The 17315-nt window shown below is 36.3% G+C and overlaps 2 protein-coding genes across 2 annotated transcripts; both read left to right on the top strand.

The window, feature by feature from the left end:
* Nucleotides 1-387: 387 nt before the first annotated feature.
* Nucleotides 388-5972, top strand: LOC132630992 (transcription factor bHLH61-like). The gene is made up of 4 exons (XM_060346586.1): nucleotides 388-654; nucleotides 1404-1538; nucleotides 3575-3742; nucleotides 5173-5972. Exons 1-4 carry the CDS (start codon nucleotides 577-579, stop codon nucleotides 5266-5268), a joined length of 477 nt encoding a protein of 158 aa, XP_060202569.1. The 5' UTR covers nucleotides 388-576; the 3' UTR covers nucleotides 5269-5972.
* A 1644-nt stretch (nucleotides 5973-7616) lies between these two features.
* LOC132630711 (uncharacterized) lies at nucleotides 7617-8141 on the top strand. Its single transcript, XM_060346275.1, has one exon. The coding sequence runs from the start codon at nucleotides 7617-7619 to the stop codon at nucleotides 8139-8141; it is 525 nt and encodes a 174-aa protein (XP_060202258.1).
* Nucleotides 8142-17315: the final 9174 nt, after the last annotated feature.

Here is a 17315-nt window from a genome sequence, read left to right as displayed (position 1 = left end):
GCTCAGATTTTTTTTATCTTAATATTCAGATTCAGATGTCTTAATCTTAGGATCGTAATATTCAAATATGTATTAGAGCCAATTATTTTGATCAGACAATGCATTAATCTCATAGAGTTCTCCTCTTCTATCTCTCTATACGTTTTTAGAAAAAATTCTATCTCTCTACACTTGGACGCACCGATTCAAAGAAAACTTTAAAAGAGAAAAGATAAAACGGAATAGCCTCATAAATTAAGCTAAATGAATATTCATTTTTATGGGAATTTAAAGTTTATCTTTTACTTAAGAAAGCTCTTGGTAAAGGGTTGATAAGGAAAGGCCAAGTCAGTCATTTCCAATTCTCTTTTCTTTATGACCAATTAAATTATCAGTACGTCATAATCTCCTGTGAACCTTGTGGTACTACTCATGCAGGATACAAACAAACAGATCATATATGTCTTTGAAAGCTCATCTTCTCTTTAAAATGCCATTATAAACCAGCAGCAATATGAGTGTCAAGAAGAAGAAAAGGCAAATATTTTCCCAATCCAAAAAACAGAAAAGCAAAAAGGGAAGAAGAAATTAAACAGCATGGGATCCAAAGAGCAAAAAAAAGCACTGCTCAATCAACAGTTGGAGCAACTCGGTTCAATTACCAATTCTCCTTCAGTAAAACTACTCTCAGCTTTAATTTCATTCATTCCCCTTATATATTTTAGAGTTAATGGTCAAAAACACAACTGAACTATCACTTTTTTGCGAGTTTTATATCTCAACTATTAGTTGTTCCCTTTTCTTATCTGAACTATCACCTGTGTTCCTTTTTCCTACCTGAACTATCACCATCTATGTATTAAAACACACCTCGAAGTTGATTAGGCCAACTATCAGTTTTTCCCTTTTCCTACCTAAACTATCACCATCTACTCAACTAGTTATATTTTAATACATAGATAGTGATAGTTAAGGTAAAAAAAAAAAAAAAACATCTGATAGTATGGTGTAGAACTCGCGAAAAAAGTGTTAGTTCAGGTGTGTTTTTGACCATCATTTTCATGTTTTATGCTGATTTTGTTGGTTCAAAAGGATTAATTCTCTCTTTTTCTTTCCGCTTTCTTTTTTGGGTTTTCGATCTTTCGTATTCCAGGACCACGTTGATGAAAGAAATATTTAAATCCTTTTTAGAGTAGTCGATTGGATTAATAAGTGTTAATTTATCTTCTAATGAAACCACTTCAGTTTTCTGAATCGGATTCTATACAAGATATCCAAAATTAATTTTAAGCTCAACTTTTTACAATGTGTGTACAGTGAAGGTTAAACAGTAAATCGTTTAGTTCTTTTTATTTTGTTTTGTTGTTAAAATTGGTTGCTTTATTTACGAAATGTATTATTAGACTTATTGGTTAATATTTCAGGCGAATAAGACATCAATCATTGCCCATGCATCAAAGTATATAGAGGAATTAAAAGAAAGGATTGACAAGTTAAATGAAGATGTTTCAACCTCACAACCTTCTCATGATCATGATAATGAAGATTCGTTACCAGTGGTATGTATAGCTTAGCCATATCCATCTTTGAGAAATTTAATTAGTTTGTTGTTTTGGGAATGTAAATCATCAATTTGAACTTTCTTTATTTTGCAAAAAGATGGATAGCATTAATAACTACAAATTATTAGAAAATGCAGTAGGTGCTGCACATGAGCTTTCAAGTCGAGCCAAATAGTTACAAGTCATAGTAACAAAATTAATTCGTAACAAAAAAATCCCTTCTTATCAATCAATTTTAATTAAATAGATGAGTGAAGCTGGAAATTTATGGAGTACTTATTTTCAGGAATTTGTGTAAGCTATTAAAGAACATTGAGATGAAACTGTGCATATATAATTACATAAAAGAATATACATATAATCTACATCTAATATTAAGTCTTCGTCAATGATGAAATATTTGTCTCTCGAAAGTAGAAATAAGAATCTCAATTGGTGATTTTCCTTATACTTTAATGCATATTCAAACATTGTGTCCAAGCTCCAATAGATACTCAAGTAAGAGTTTTCATAAGTTATAAATCAAATGAAGTTTCTTTTTTCCCCCTTTTTTTTGGGTAAGTCGAGCATTTCATTGATTAACGTAAGAAATTACAAAGTACAACGAAAAATTCAATGAAAAGCTTTTTATGCTGCACAGGACTGTAATAACCTGTCTATAGATGTATAGGTTGTCCATTTTGGTCTAATGGACCTCAAATTTGTCACTAAGACTAATTGCTAGTCTAAAAGTGCATTGCACATGTTAGTTAAAAGCCTTATTTTCATAGTTCAAGATTTTCCATTCCTTTCTGATGTGGGATTAATTTGAACGATTCGCAAGTAAACCCTTTTTCAATAACTCATGAGACCCTTTATTTCCTAGCTTCCTCTTTGTTGAATAGTTTCGTCGAGAGTATCACATGAACTACCAAAAGGACAACTTTATATTATTATCCTCTTGTAGTAGAAGCAGTGCCTACATTTTTTCTTTTCTTTTTGTGTATCCTCCATTTACCACAGAGAAATGAATAGAGACTAATTAATTGAATTATATATATCTCCAATTTATATGTACTACGTTACTTTCTTTGTCCCAATTTATGTGACACTTTCACTTATCTAGAGTTAGTTAGACTAATTTTTCGAGGTAAATTCGATTACATCAACTTAGATATTCAAAAACTACACAAAAAGTACCATAAGATGTTATTCATCTCATGTCAATATAATTAAAAAAAAATACAGATCACAGTTCCACAATTTGAATTTCGAAAAGCGAAAAAATGCCAGGGTACTATGTACTTTTTCAAAAACTACTTTTCATTGTTTGATGTTACAATAAATTAACTTACTTTTACGTGCTCCAAACGTATGTCTTCTTAGGAAATTGTTACTGTATTAATTTGTAACGTAGAGGCTTGATCAATAATTTTTCCCAAGAAAAGAGTTGCCAATTATAATTTTTCACAGTATAAATTATATATACTGTCAGTGTAATTTTATTTACACTATGGGGTCATCCAAATGATATATACAAGTAAACTTACTTAAAATGGGAGATTTGTCATTTTAAAAATAAGATAAATTACCTGTTAAAATACGTAAAAGTGACCTAATCGCGTAAAAATCCTTATATTGTCAGTGTACAAAACATATACTCGATTCTTAAAGAGTTTAAGTTTAATACACTGATAGTGTAAACTGTAAAAAAATAGTTACACAATCAGGTCATTTACATGGTAATTACATGTAAATTTGTATGATAAGGATTACTTGGTAACTTGATAAAAGCAATAACTGGCCTACTATTACACGTTAAACGGTATTGATAATGTAAAGAACTCTTTGCGGTTTAAATGTATATACCTCAAATCCTAACATGTTGAAAGCATTATCTAGACTCTACTTTATCTACATTCCTGTAGTTCCCTTTTTTTCTCGTTTCATGTACGCTCACATAGTTACGTTTTTTTCTTCAAACATATATACAATCCTATATATAGTGCAGTACATTGTATAATACTGAGATATTGTCTAACTTTACACTACAGGTTACAGTAGAAACCTTAGAGAAGGGATTCATAACAAATGTGTTTACAGAAAAGAATAGCCCTGGTTTGCTAGTCTCCATATTGGAAGCCTTTGAACAGCTTGGCCTTGAATTATCAGATGCTAGGATTTCTTGTTCAGATAGTTTTCGCCTTGAAGCTGTTAGTGATGTAAGGATTTCTATTTCTCAGTCTTATTCCTAAGCCTATATTATAACATGTTGTTTTTTTAGCCTCGGTTACCTTATTACTATCTCGTTTTGTTTTTTCCCTGCTTGTTGCTACTGCCTCCTTTTCATCTTACCTTATTATCTTGTTGTTTTATTTGCTTGTTGCTACTGCCTCTTTTTCATCTTGCCTTGAATCGAGGGTCTTTCGGAAATAGCTTAGTCTCTACCTTCCCGAGATAAGGGGTAAAGTCTGTGTACGCTCTACCCTCCTTAGACTCCACTTGTGAGATTACACTGAGATTTTTGTTATTGTTGTTGGTGTCTCTAATTTCCTCTATATATTTTTCTTTTAAGTTTCTTTAAGATTTTAACTTATTAAAAAAAAATTAAGTATAAGGTGCAATTTACAAAGGTGCTCTTATTTATTAAATTGGGATGAAAGGCGTACTTGTCTACAAATAATTTTTGTCCATGCGGTTGTTTATAACTTCACGTGTGACTTGTACATAACCACCTCATTATTTGAACCACAAACTTTGGATTTTTTATTGTGATGTTGACTAATTATTTCTTTTAAGATTCATAATTTGGGGGTTGAAGGATTACTTCAGTGGTTAATTTACCATGATTTTGAAAGAAAATAATACTTATAGTAAATAGCATTCAATGATAAAATAGTTTTGGCGTTGAGAGTTACTTTACTGAGATGAAAACCATGAAAGTTGAAGAAAAAAAGAAGATGATGAAAACCATGAAAAACGTCTTTTTAGTATACATGCTGGAAAAGGAAAGAATTTTGGTTAATTACAATTAGGATTTAGTTTTCCTTTAATGTTTTTTTGACATAAATTGTAAATAAATAAGTAAAGTAAATATGCCACATTTAAAATTACCTGATGGTGTAAATAGTTTTATATACTAACGGTGCACAAAAGTTAAACTCATTAAATATTATAGAAACCATATTGTAGGAAGCTCCTTTGTATTATCTGAAATACGTTTAATTAATTCTGTTCTTATACCACATTAAATGTTCTTCAATAATTAAAAATTCAAGACGAAAAAAATAAATGATACTATTAGCGTAATAATTGTCCTTTACAACAAAATTTAGAAACAAACGGTTACAAGATTGTGGTACACATATCAATTCAAAACCTTAACCATATGTGGTAAGCTATTATGATAATGGTGCACTTTGTATGTATTTGTTGAAATTACATATTTAATTTGACATACGTACGATTTCAATGAAATCTTTGAAATTAATTGCTCAAAGTAATATTATTTGTGGAAAAAGGCTTTCAGGTTTGCGCAAACTGATTTCAAAATCACTTCTCATTGAGAGGGTGGTGATAATGTAAATAATCTTTTGACGTTAATGTAGGTAAATTAAATGCATAGACTTGGCTAATAGAGTTGTTATTGCAGAATGAAGGACAAATTGAATGCGTAGATGCCCAAATGGTAAAACAAGCAGTCTTGGAAGCTATAAGGACCTGGAACCAAAGCAACGAACAAGATTAGTTTAATCAGCTTTTGTTACCCTCCCCCCCCCCCCCCCCCCCAAGCCAAACCCATACAAACAAAAAGAAAGAAAAGAACAAAAAAAAATGAGAAACAAACGAGGCAAATAAGCAAAAAGGAAAAGTATTTTTTGTAGCTCCTGCATTCTATGGATTAATATTAATCAACAACGGCAATCATTTGAAAACTAGCTTGAGCACACCCATAATCACTTACATATTTGTATACGGTATAAACCGGGGTAAAATGTTTGGGTCCGTCGACGGAAGATCGGAGCAAGATATGAGAGTTGGCTTTGAGATGTAACATCGGTTCGGGTTCAACCAGTCGGATAGAATAAAGCCGAGGGATCATAAACCGGAGGGACGCTAGTTGACACGAACGCGAGAAATCCAACCTGCAACGGATTTCTCGCTGCCCGTCACGTTATCAACCGTTGAGGCTCCCGAGATCGTCAGGATCACTATCTCCTTAACAGATTTAGTTACCATTTAGAGCTCTAACTCTTGTACTATATACATATAGGTGAATTTTCTCATGAGGGCATCTGATTCTCATTACTCTTACATTCTTACTCTGTAACCACTCAAGTTCCTAAGTTATTGATAAGATCTGGCTCGAGCATCAAGCCCATTACTCTGAACTGGACTAATTCACGGTGTCCATCAATTGACAATTAAGGCTATTACTTTTCTTGTTCATTACATATCCTTGATTGTCATTACATATTTCATTATTTGATAAACGGATCACACCACATATCCTTTAACCGCATATAAATTCAATTGTTACCTTCTTAAAGGACAAACAGTTTGGCGCCCACAGTAGGTCTAAGGATAATAGTGGTGATTTGTTTACAACCCTCACTTGTTCTCTTGAAATTTATGATTCACAGGTTAACCTCGAAATGTCGAACAATAGTCAATCAATTCACTTGAACAATAACGGTGAACTAGGTCACCAAAGCGAAAACAACAACAACAACAACGGGTTGCCCCAAGATCCAAATGGCGTTCCCCCCGTTGATCCAAATGCTGTCAATTCGAATGACATCGTCAACCTGAACGTCAACGGCAATCAGAACGTGGATCCGTTCAACAGCAATAACCCCATGATTTCGCCATGGGCATCTGAACAGCAGGTAGCTATAGCCCAACTCCAAAAGAAGAATAATGGCACAGGAACAGCGGAGCAGAACCAAATCAATGAGCCGGTCCGTGAGAAAGATAGAGTAATTGACAATTGCAACAAGTCAGGTGCTAGTGGGTCATCCGAGGTCTTAAAAAAGCTCGAGGCACTGACCAAATGGATCGACACCAATGAGAAGAAGGTAGAGAACTACAACTCTCGAGTGGACCAGATCCCCAAAGCCCCACCAATTTTATCCGAGCTAGATTCCAAACGTTATATCCGGAGGCCTTTCCTACCGAGTGCAGCCCTGAAGTTAATCACGAAGAATTTTAAGATGTTGGATATCTCTAAGTATGATGGAACAACGGATCCGCAAGAACACTTGACTTCTTATACCTTCACCATAAACGACAATGATCTCGAAGAAGATGAAGTTGAGTCGGTGCTATTGAAGAAGTTCAGCGACACATTATCTAAAAGGGTAATAACATGGCATTGTATGCTTCCGAACACTCTATTAACTCTTTTGAGATGCTTTTGTGAAATCTCATGCTGGGGCTCGGAAGGTCCAAGCGAGGAAGGCTGACATATTCAGAATAGCCCAAAAGGACAACGAATTACTCCGTGAATTCGTAACAAGGTTTCAGAAGAAAAGAATGTTGTTGCCCCCAGTTCTTGATGAGTGGGCAGCCCAAGCTTTCACTAAGGGACTCAATCCTCATAGCTCTGACGCCTCATTCAAACTAAAGGAAAATTTCTTAGAGTATGAAGCAATAACATGGGCCGATGTCCATAACAGGTACGAGTCCAAAATTCGAGTGGGGGATGATCAACTCGAGCTTCCCTTAGGTTCGGCAAGCCGAAACAAAAAAATACGGAGAGGCTAAAAAGGTGATGAAAACAGAGTTGAACCATCGAAGGACCAATATCAGCCATACGGCCAGTCTGATAGGTCCAGCTTTAGGACAAATAGAGGAAGAATTGGCCACAACCAGAATTTGGTAAGAAATGACAGGCGAAATGATCGCGGTTCCCGGAACAGAGGTTTGCAATTCTGGAACAACCCCGTTGGGACACCTAACACGGGCAAGAGCCCGAGGTTATCCGAATACAACTTTAATGTCGATGTTGCCGGTATTGTTTCTGCTATTGGCCACACTTAGGATGCAAGGTGACCAAGGCCGCTTCGGACCGACCCTGCCCAACGGGATCCGAATATGTTATGCGACTATCATGGTACTCATGGTCACCGAACGGAGGATTGCCGACAACTAAGGGATGAAGTTGCCCGGTTACTGAAGAACGGTCACTTACGTGAATTTTTGAGTGACCGAGCAAAAGGGCATTACAAAAACAAGGAAGCAATCAAGAAGGCTGAACCGGCAAAACCTCAACACGTGATCAACATGATTATTGGAGGAGTAGAAATTTCCCGAGGTCCAATGATGAAGAAAATGAAGGTCTCGATCAGTCGGCAAAAAAGAACCAGAGATTATGTACCGGAGGGATTCGTTTCCTTCAACGATAAAGACATGGAGGGCATCATTCAACATCACAATGATGGTTTGGTAATTTCTGTCCTTATAAATAAATCTCAGGTTAAACGTATTTTGATTGATCCAGGTAGTTCGGCCAACATTATCCGTTGGAAAGTGGTGGAGCAGCTGGGTCTGTTGGACCAAATTGTACCAGTATCCCGGCTCCTTAACGGGTTCAACATGGCATATGAAACAACGAAATGAGAGATCACTCTGCCAGTGAATGCCGCCGGGACTATTCAACATACACAATTCTATATCATTGATGGTGAAATGAGGTACAACACATTATTTGGCAGACCATGAGTACATAACATGAGGGCAGTACCCTCGACTTTACACCAAATGCTGAAGTTTCCAACCCCTGAGGGAATAAAAATAATCCACGGAGAGCAACCGACATCAAAAGATATGTTTGCAGTTGAAAAAACAACTCCCGTACCGAAGTCACCCGCACCCAAGGTTGCAGAAGATTTGAATAGAGGCAAAAGTACTAAATAGCAATCACAGGACTTGGGCCCGGTCAGTCCTAAAAATGACGAGATGACAGACTTCGAGGAAGATGATTTCGGCATTTTAAGGTCGTTCGTACAACCAGACGAATCGGACGCAACTAACTCAATCGTGGAGGAATTAGAACAAATTATCTTGTTCATTCATCTTCCTGATAGAAAGGTATACCTGGGCACGAGGTTGACCCCGGAGCTCAGGCGCAAATTAATTGAATTTCTTCAAGCTAACGCCGATTGTTTTGCATGGTCCCATTTAGACATGACAGGTATTCCACTAGAGCTGACGACGCACAGGCTAAGTCTTGATAAAAATTTCACCCCGGTGAAGCAGAAACGAAGACCAATGGCCGAAGTCAAACATAAATTCATCAAGGAGGAGGTAGCAAAGATTTTAAAAATACGTTCCATCCGGGAAGTTAAATACCCGGATTGGTTAGCTAACGTAGTAGTTGTGCCTAAAAAAGGTAATAATTTTAGAATGTGCATAGATTATAAAGATTTAAATAAGGTACACCTGAAGGATTCATTTCCTTTGCCCCACATCGATCAAATGACCAATGCAATGGCAGGGCATGAAATGCTAAGTTTTCTTGATTCTCGCTCTAGGTATAACCAGATTCGGATGAACCCGGAGGACCAAGAGAAAACTTTTTTCATAACTAGATATGGGACTTACTGCTACAGCGTAATGCCTTTCGGACTAAGAAACATTGGAGCAACTTATCAACGCCTAGTTAACCGAATGTTCGAAGAACAAATAGGGAAAACAATGGAGGTTTATATTAATGATATACTAGTTAAGTCCCTGGAAACAGAGGACCATTTAGATCATTTGCAGGAAACTTTCAATATATTGCGCAAGTATAACATGAAGCTGAACCCTGAAAAATGCGCCTTCGGAGTGGGCTCAGGTAAATTCTTGGGCTTCATGGTTTCAAATCGGGGAATCGAAATCAATCTAGACAAAATTAAGTCCATTAAAGACATCAAAGTGGTCGACGCCGTAAAAGTATTCCAAAGGTTAACCGGGTGGATTGCAGCTCTGAGCAGGTTCATCTCCCAATCTTTGAATAGAATTCATCGGTTCTTCTCTTTGCTGAAGAAGAAAAACGACTTCGTGTGGACAACGAAGTGTTAGCGAGCTTTGGAGGAGTTAAAGCAATACTTATCAAGCCCACCCTTGCTGCACACACCGAAGGCAGATGAACAGCTATAATTGTACCTGGCAGTGTCCGAGGTCGCGGTAAGTGGCGTTTTGATTCGAGAAGAGAAAGGTACGCAATTCTTAATTTATTATGTAAGTAGAACTTTGGGGGATGCGGAGAAACGATATCCTCACTTGGAAAAAATTGGCTTTAGCCTTGTTAAGTGCATCTTGGAAGTTAAAACCTTATTTTCAATGCCACCCTATATGCGTAGTAACCACATACCTGCTAAAAAACGTCATGCATAAGCCAGAGTTGTCTGGTAAAATGGGCGGTAGAAATTAGTGGTTATGACATCGAGTATAAACCTAGAACGGCTATAAAGTCTCAAATATTGGTATACTTCGTAGCAGACTTTACACCCGCAATAGTTCCTGAGGTAGAAAAAGAACTCTTGTTAACCTCGGGAAAAACTTTGAGGGTCTGGACCTTACACACGGACGGAGCATCGAACGTGAAAGGGTCCGGGCTAGGAATCGTACTTAAGGCTCCAACAGGTGATATCATTCGACAGTCCATAAGGACCATAAAATTGACTAACAATAAGGCCAAATATGAGGCTATGATTGCAAGATTAGAACTAGCTAGAAGTTTGGGAGCAGAGATCATCGAAGCAAAGTGCGACTCGCTTCTGGTTGTTAATCAAATAAACGGGGACTTCGAAGTTAAAGACTAGAGAATGCAGAAGTACTTGGAAAAAATCCAAGTAATATTACATCAGTTCAAAAGTTCAAAGAATGGACGATGCAACATGTCCCAAGGGAGCAGAACAATGAATCTGATGCATTGGCCAAATTGGGTTCGTCAGTAGGAGCGGAGGAATTTAATTCAGGAACGGTTGTTCAACTGATGAACTCAGCGGTAGAAAGCAGCCATGCCGAGGTAAACACAACAAGCTTGACTTGGGACTGGCGCAACAAGTACATTAATTATCACGAAGATGGGAAACTGCCCACGGATCCTAAGGAATGTAGGGCTCTTCGAGCCAAAGCTGCAAGGTATTGCTTGGTCAAAGCAAGTTGTATCGACTATCATTTTACGTCCTTTTGGATAGGTGTTTGGGGCCTGGAGAAACTGATTGGGTCATGCGTGAAGTCCACGAGGGGACTTGCGGTAAGCATTCCATAGCAGAATTATTGGTTCAAAAATTAATTCAGGCCGGTTATTATTGGGACCATATGGAAGAGGATGGGAAGAACTTCGTTCGAAAGTGCGATGAATGTCAAAGGTATGCTCCGATGATCCATCAATCGGGGAAATTGATGCATCCGGTATTATCTCCATGGCCGTTCATGAAATGAGGAATGGACATAGTTGGCCGTTTACCTTGGGCACCTGGTAAGGTTCGTTTCATATTGTTTATGACTGACTATTTTTCTAAATGGGTCGAAGCGCAGGCTTTCGAGAAAGTCAGGGAAAAGGAAGTTATCAACTTCATTTGAGATCACATCATCTGTCGATTTGGTATTCCCACCGAGATAACGTGCCACAATGGACGACAGTTCATTGGAAACATGGTCAATGATTTTCTCGAAGGATTGAAAATCAAGAAGATTATGTCAACTCCATATCATCCAAGTGCAAACGGATAAGCAGAGTCAACAAAAAAAATGATCATTCAGTTGCTAAGGAAACGATTGGATGAGTCCAAGGGCAGGTGGAAAAAGGTTTTGCCAGAAGTACTATGGGCTTATAGGACGACCTCAAGGTCAAGCACCGGCGAAACACCATTGCGCTGAAGCTTTAATTCCTATTGAAGTTGGGGAATCGAGTCTAAAATTTCAGTATGTAACGGAAGAATCGAACAACGAGGCCATGGCTGTGAAACTCGACTTAACGGATGAACTTTGCGAGACTGCGTTGGTCCGTTTAGCAACACAGAAGCAACGGAAGGGAAAATATTATAACCAAAGAGCAAATCTTCGACACTTCCAAGTCGGGGACTTGGTCCTACGGAAGGTCACTTTACACACCAAAAATCCCTACAAGGAGAAGCTGGGTCCGAACTGGGAGGGACCGTACATTGTAACTTGGATAACTGGTAAAGGCTCGTACCAACTAGAATCAGAAGATAGCCAAAAGCTACAAAATAATTGGAACGTGGCGTACCTGGAAAGATACTATTGCTAAGGTATGAATCACTCACCCTCTGTGAATTCTTTAATATTGCTCATTTAACCCTTGCAGGTACAAACTGGAGAAAATTTAAAGAGGCTAGAATTAGGTCTGAAAACACGTGTTGCACTCTTTTTCTCTTAGCTCGGTTTTATCCCTAAGTGGGTTTTCCGGAAAGGTTTTTAATGAGGCAACAATGTGCAGTGTGTTACTTTCATAATCGAACAACAACCAAGTGTTGGGGACTGGGCACTGCCTAGCATCAACAAATAGTGTTTTTCTTCTCATACTTCAAACACAAATACTAGGGGAGTACCATACCCTCAAAAGGTTCAATATAGCTCAACGAGGCCAGACATTTTGTATTTTTTGAAATTTCTGCACTGGACCTATTGTAAGGGCCAAACGATCGAATGAATGGTGCCCCACTAGTTTATTTACTACAGAAAAGGCAGAAAAATATCAAATTAGTTGTCCCACGGCTGTTTGTACGATACAAATGTAATGAGAAGAGCACTTCGGTTTAAACCCGTGTTAATTATACTATTGCGCGTGTTGACACCTAATTTTCACTACCTAAGACGCGTATTTTAATTCTCAAAATTTCCGAGTCAAAGGCGGAGCAAGGATGCTCGTCAAAAATTAAAATTACAAAAATTCTGAGGAAATTGCAAAAATTGACGTTTAATTATTATTCTGTAAAAATTGATAATTGCAAGAAAATTACGATTTATTTACTTTCATAAATATAATTAAAAAAAATGTGTATCCTGCTCTGTTTAACTCGGGAATATTTTTAATTAAGACGGCGCATGAATTACTGTTCATTTGGACCGCATTTTTCACATATTTAAATATTCTCCGAAACTATATCAATATTAGGCTTGTTTTGAAGCTAATATTTTTAAATTTACGAGTTTTAAACTTTAATCTGCCTAAATACCTATTTTTATTTAAGTTATACGCGTATTTTAATACTTAGTTTTATTTTAACTTAAAATAGAAGGGGGATTGAATTTAACCTTTTTAAAACTGAGGGGGGGGGGGGGGGGGGGGAATTCGGTGGTGAATGGTTTTTCCTTTCCATTTTTTATCCCTTAGACCTATTTCTATTCCTATAAATAGAAAGAAGTGGTCATAAGAGGTGTCTTCTTCCTTTTGGGGTTTTTTGAGAAAATCCAAAGTAAAAATCCTTCTTATCTCCAAATATATTACAAATATTCAACAAATATACCACCTATATACAGAGATATATACTATACCATATCACAACTAGATATACAAGATCACTACAAAACATGTATTCTATTTAGACTACTTTAGATATATTAGTAAAAGAAAAGTTTCCAAAGAAAAGGTTGATTTCCAAGGGCTTAAGTGTTGGTGCTGAAGTTGTGATATAATCTCTCTTGTTTTGATCTTTTGGTTGCCCCATAGAAAGGTATTATCCTATTCTAGCTTTTTCCATATTTATTGTTTCAATTTGTTTGATGCATTGTCTGTCTATATGTGATTCTAAAGTCATTTTAAGATCCCATTTAAAGAACATAGTGTGTGTATCTATTTATATGTGATTTTAAATCTTTTTGGTACAAGTCTTGTTTGGTTACTGTTTCATTAAAAGTTTAAGGCTGCCATGATATAATGTGGGTATAATGAAGTTTAAAAAGGGAAAAGAACGATTCTTTAGCAATTAACTATTGAATATTAAGGTTTCTAGGTTAAAATGAGTTGTGTGTTTACTTTGGATCTTGTTTATTGCCTCATATGTTAGTCTTAAAAGGCTGTAAAGGAATTTTTTTTTTTGAGACATTTAGTTGTTGTTTCTGAGGTTCCTGAATATCTTTTGGTCCTGTGGTTACTTGGTTTACCCTCTAGTTGTTGGGTGGTTCTTAATAGAGTGTGGATTACCTGGTTAGTTTTTGTGAGTGGCTGTCATATGCTTATCATCTAAAACTGCTTAAAGTCCTAAAGTAAGCCTGTTTCTTGTGTTCATTAATCATTAGTTAAGTCCTAGTCCAATTGGTAACTTGAAAGTGATATGAGTATCTCTGAAATGGTTAAGTGATCATCAAATAAAAACTGGCTTCAAAAGAATGAAATTAAAGCTTGAAAAAATAACTTGTTCATGTACACCTCTGTTTCTTTTTTAATCTACCTTGTATGTTAACTTCCATGATCTCCTAGGATTACTTAAAGGGAGAAAATAACTTTAAAATATCAAAAAATATGATGCTTATATCTTATTCATGTTTATTTGAACTAGAAAGGCATTAAACCCTTGCTTGTTTGGTATTATGGATGTTAGAGTTTGTTTTCATCCCTTTGGGATTATTTTTCTTTCCAAAACTGTAAAGAATGACTTCCTAAATCCCTGATTCCCCTTTAGTTGACTTGAATGACATGTTAAGACTATAAGAAAGGGATTTCTTGCCTGCCTTCATAACTATTTGCCTTATTTGATATGAATTTTCCTTTCTTTAACTTGGTATGACATCTGAAAGTTGGAAATGATTTTGTATACTTGTTTGAGAAGCACTAGAATGGTTAAATGTGAACTGGAAACTATAAAAAAGAGGAATTTGTTTAAAAGTGAGAACCGGATATGTCCATAATTTGTCTAACCAATTTTATTAGAAGGATTTGAGCCATTTTGATCTTGTGTGTGTATCAACCTTCCATTTGAGCCATTGTTGATATAGTCTGATGGGATTGCCTTGACCAGATAAGTTCTAAAGTTCTAAATATCCTTCTTGTTTGCCAAGCCATGTTGACACTTATATATATATATATATATATATATATATATATATACCATCAATTGTGACTTCCTTTAGCCCTACTTGCCTCATGTTTATTCCTGAAGATAGTCTTATATTCCTTCCTACTCTTGTGGATTTTCTGGTTCTGATTTGACTTACATCATTAGTTGAACTCTATTTATGATTCCTGTATTTGTGATTGAATCTGTTTTGTTCAAATCCAGAAGTAAAGGGTTGAGAATAATAGCTTAAGGCTCTGTCCTAATGTTCTTTGTAGGACTGTTTGTATGTTAAGGCAATTTGGTGATAAGCTAAGTCTTTATGACCTCTTAATGAACCTAAACTAAGATATAGAGACCTAAGGGGACCATGGCAAAGCTGTACACTGTAACACTGGGCACTTTGAGTTTAATATGAATCTAATGATCATGTCCTGTCATCCCTCTACTATCTATGATACAAAAATTAGTCCTAAGTCCTTTACAACTTGACTTATGGCTAGTGAACTTACAGTTTCTTTGTGGAGATGGCCTTAGGCCATGTTTGGAAGTTGATTTGTAATTTGAAATTCTGGAAATTGCTTAAGTGTCATTACTGTTTTGAAAAAAGGAATAAAATGAGTCATATGGTTCACTAAAATTGGTTGAGTGTTCCAACAGGGTTGAAGAGAGGTTGATATCCTATAGGACCCTGAAATTACAAATTGTTGATATGAGAGTTAAAATGGAGACTTATGCTGTTAAAATGAAGCCTAATCAGTTCTTAAATGCTTTATGTGTGCTTAGTTGAAGTATCAAGAGTTGAAATAACTAAAGGTTAGAAATTCCTTGTTTGTTTGATACCTATTCTGTTTTGAATCATCTTAGTCATATAGAGGTTTAAAAGAACTTATTTTTGACCTTGAAGTGGTAAATGGTTGCTCTGTGTTATCTTGAAATTTGGCACTATCTTGAATCCATTTGACTTGTCTTAGAGGAAAACTGAGTTTACTACTTGCTAAATAAGACTTAAATTGACTAGAATTGTAAGAAAACAAACCTGTTGACTCAAAGATTAGAGATTTGTTTTTATATAAAATTATTTTTATTACGTAGGGAGTAGGGGAAGGGGAAATGTGGAAGGGGATTACAATGTGGGGATTTGAACCCTCACCAACAAGGTGAGAGTTCATGGAGCCAACCAACTGAGCTACTAGATCCCTACGACTAGAGATTGTATTATGGCTTGCAATTTTTCTTATTTTTCTCAAGTCTAAAAAAATAGAAACTGAGTGACAGTCTGTTGTGCCAAGGCTAATCTTTATGATTCTTGTTAAGTTTTGTAATGCAACTTGAATGGGCTATTGAAGTTAGAACTATAAGTCTTATTTCTGCACACCATTGATTACTAAGTTGGCCTAATTAAAAAACTGCTAAAACTATCAAAGTAACTTTAAACCTCTTGTGAAAGTGTGTATGCTTTGGTTCACCTAATGCTTGTCCTTGACCCTATATTTAGATGAAGTTCCCATGCTAGTGATTAAGGCTTGATTAATAAAATGGTCGCTTTGGTTTGTTTTAATTTAGCCTGATCTGTGCCTGGGGACTTTTTGTGCACCATTGTTGAACCTTTGGTATCCCTGAATTCCTGAAAAATGTGTTGAATTCAGTTGGTAAACTTTGTTGGTGGTTGGTAATTGTTTAAGTTAGACTAGTAAGAACCTATGATTACAAGTTTACTTTTATAAAAGAAGTAAAGAAGAGAGAGTCTACCCAAAAAAAAAAAAAAACTGGATTAGTATTGTCCTATTCCAGTCTAATTGACCATGTTTTCACTGCAAAAATCATCTTTGCATTAGTATTTTGCAGCTGGTTCATTAGTAACTTATGTCTTGTTTGAAGTTGCTTATTTCCTCCCTTTCTTGGGTTGGCTGGATGTCACGCCCCAAAACCCACCCTAGACGTGGCCAGCATCCGACGTCATGAACAACATCGGAAGAACCTAAACGACACAATAATAGCACTTGAACCCGCCAGGTTCAACATTCGCCTCCAACAGTTTATAAAATAAAGGTAAACAAATCATGCATATATAAATTAAATCAACGGAAGTCTTTAATATCATAAAAGTTAATCAAAACGTGACAAATGCCCAAGAGTTAAACAAAACTCAGCAACTACCCACAAATGTGCACTAGGGAGCTTCTAAGATAAAGGAATAATAGTCTGACTCATCGGGACGCAGCCCGGACAACTAATGTAATAAATAAATAACTCAATAGGGTGTCCCACGAATGAATGTTTGGGCTCACTAAATTATCCGCAACAGCAAGTCCTTCCTAAACGCCTGAAATATCAAGAACCTGCTCTTCTCCGTTACCTAACATATCATCAAAAACAACAATGGTATGCCTGAGTACTTCGTACTCAGTGAGTGCCTCGAGGACAATAAGTAATACAAAAATAAAATAAAATAATACATAAAGAAATCAGTCCTGAAAATCATGTGAAACTAATGTAAGAGTAGTTATTCAGTTTGTTTATCTCAATAAGAATTATTAAAACCGATTACAATGCCTCTTGTCAAAGTACAACTTCAAATATGCCTTTCAATTGATCATAATTACAACAACAATTCTATGAGAAAATAGGAATATCACACATGCCAATACAGACCCAAAAATCAATCACATCGAAGGGATGACCGTAGAGGTTCCCTAAACACTGCGCAATACACCGGAATATGGATTCACGGTGGCTACTCTTCCTCCCGAATAGCAAGGCCATTAATACACCCCAGGTAGCG

This window comes from Lycium barbarum, chromosome 3, assembly GCF_019175385.1.
Source record: "Lycium barbarum isolate Lr01 chromosome 3, ASM1917538v2, whole genome shotgun sequence".
Classification (NCBI taxonomy): Eukaryota; Viridiplantae; Streptophyta; class Magnoliopsida; order Solanales; family Solanaceae; genus Lycium; species Lycium barbarum.
Note: the sequence above shows the minus strand (reverse complement) of the source record. Positions and strands in the feature narration are given on the sequence as shown.

Excerpts from the sequence above, each read along its gene's own strand:
- LOC132630992 (XM_060346586.1), top strand. The coding sequence starts at position 577 with ATGGGATCCAAAGAGCAAAAAAAAGCACTGCTCAATCAACAGTTGGAG. Across the intron at positions 655-1,403 it reads CAATTACCAATTCTCCTTCA|GCGAATAAGACATCAATCAT; the intron begins GTAAAACTACTC and ends TTAATATTTCAG. Across the intron at positions 1,539-3,574 it reads ATGAAGATTCGTTACCAGTG|GTTACAGTAGAAACCTTAGA; the intron begins GTATGTATAGCT and ends TTTACACTACAG.
- LOC132630711 (XM_060346275.1), top strand. The coding sequence starts at position 7,617 with ATGTTATGCGACTATCATGGTACTCATGGTCACCGAACGGAGGATTGC.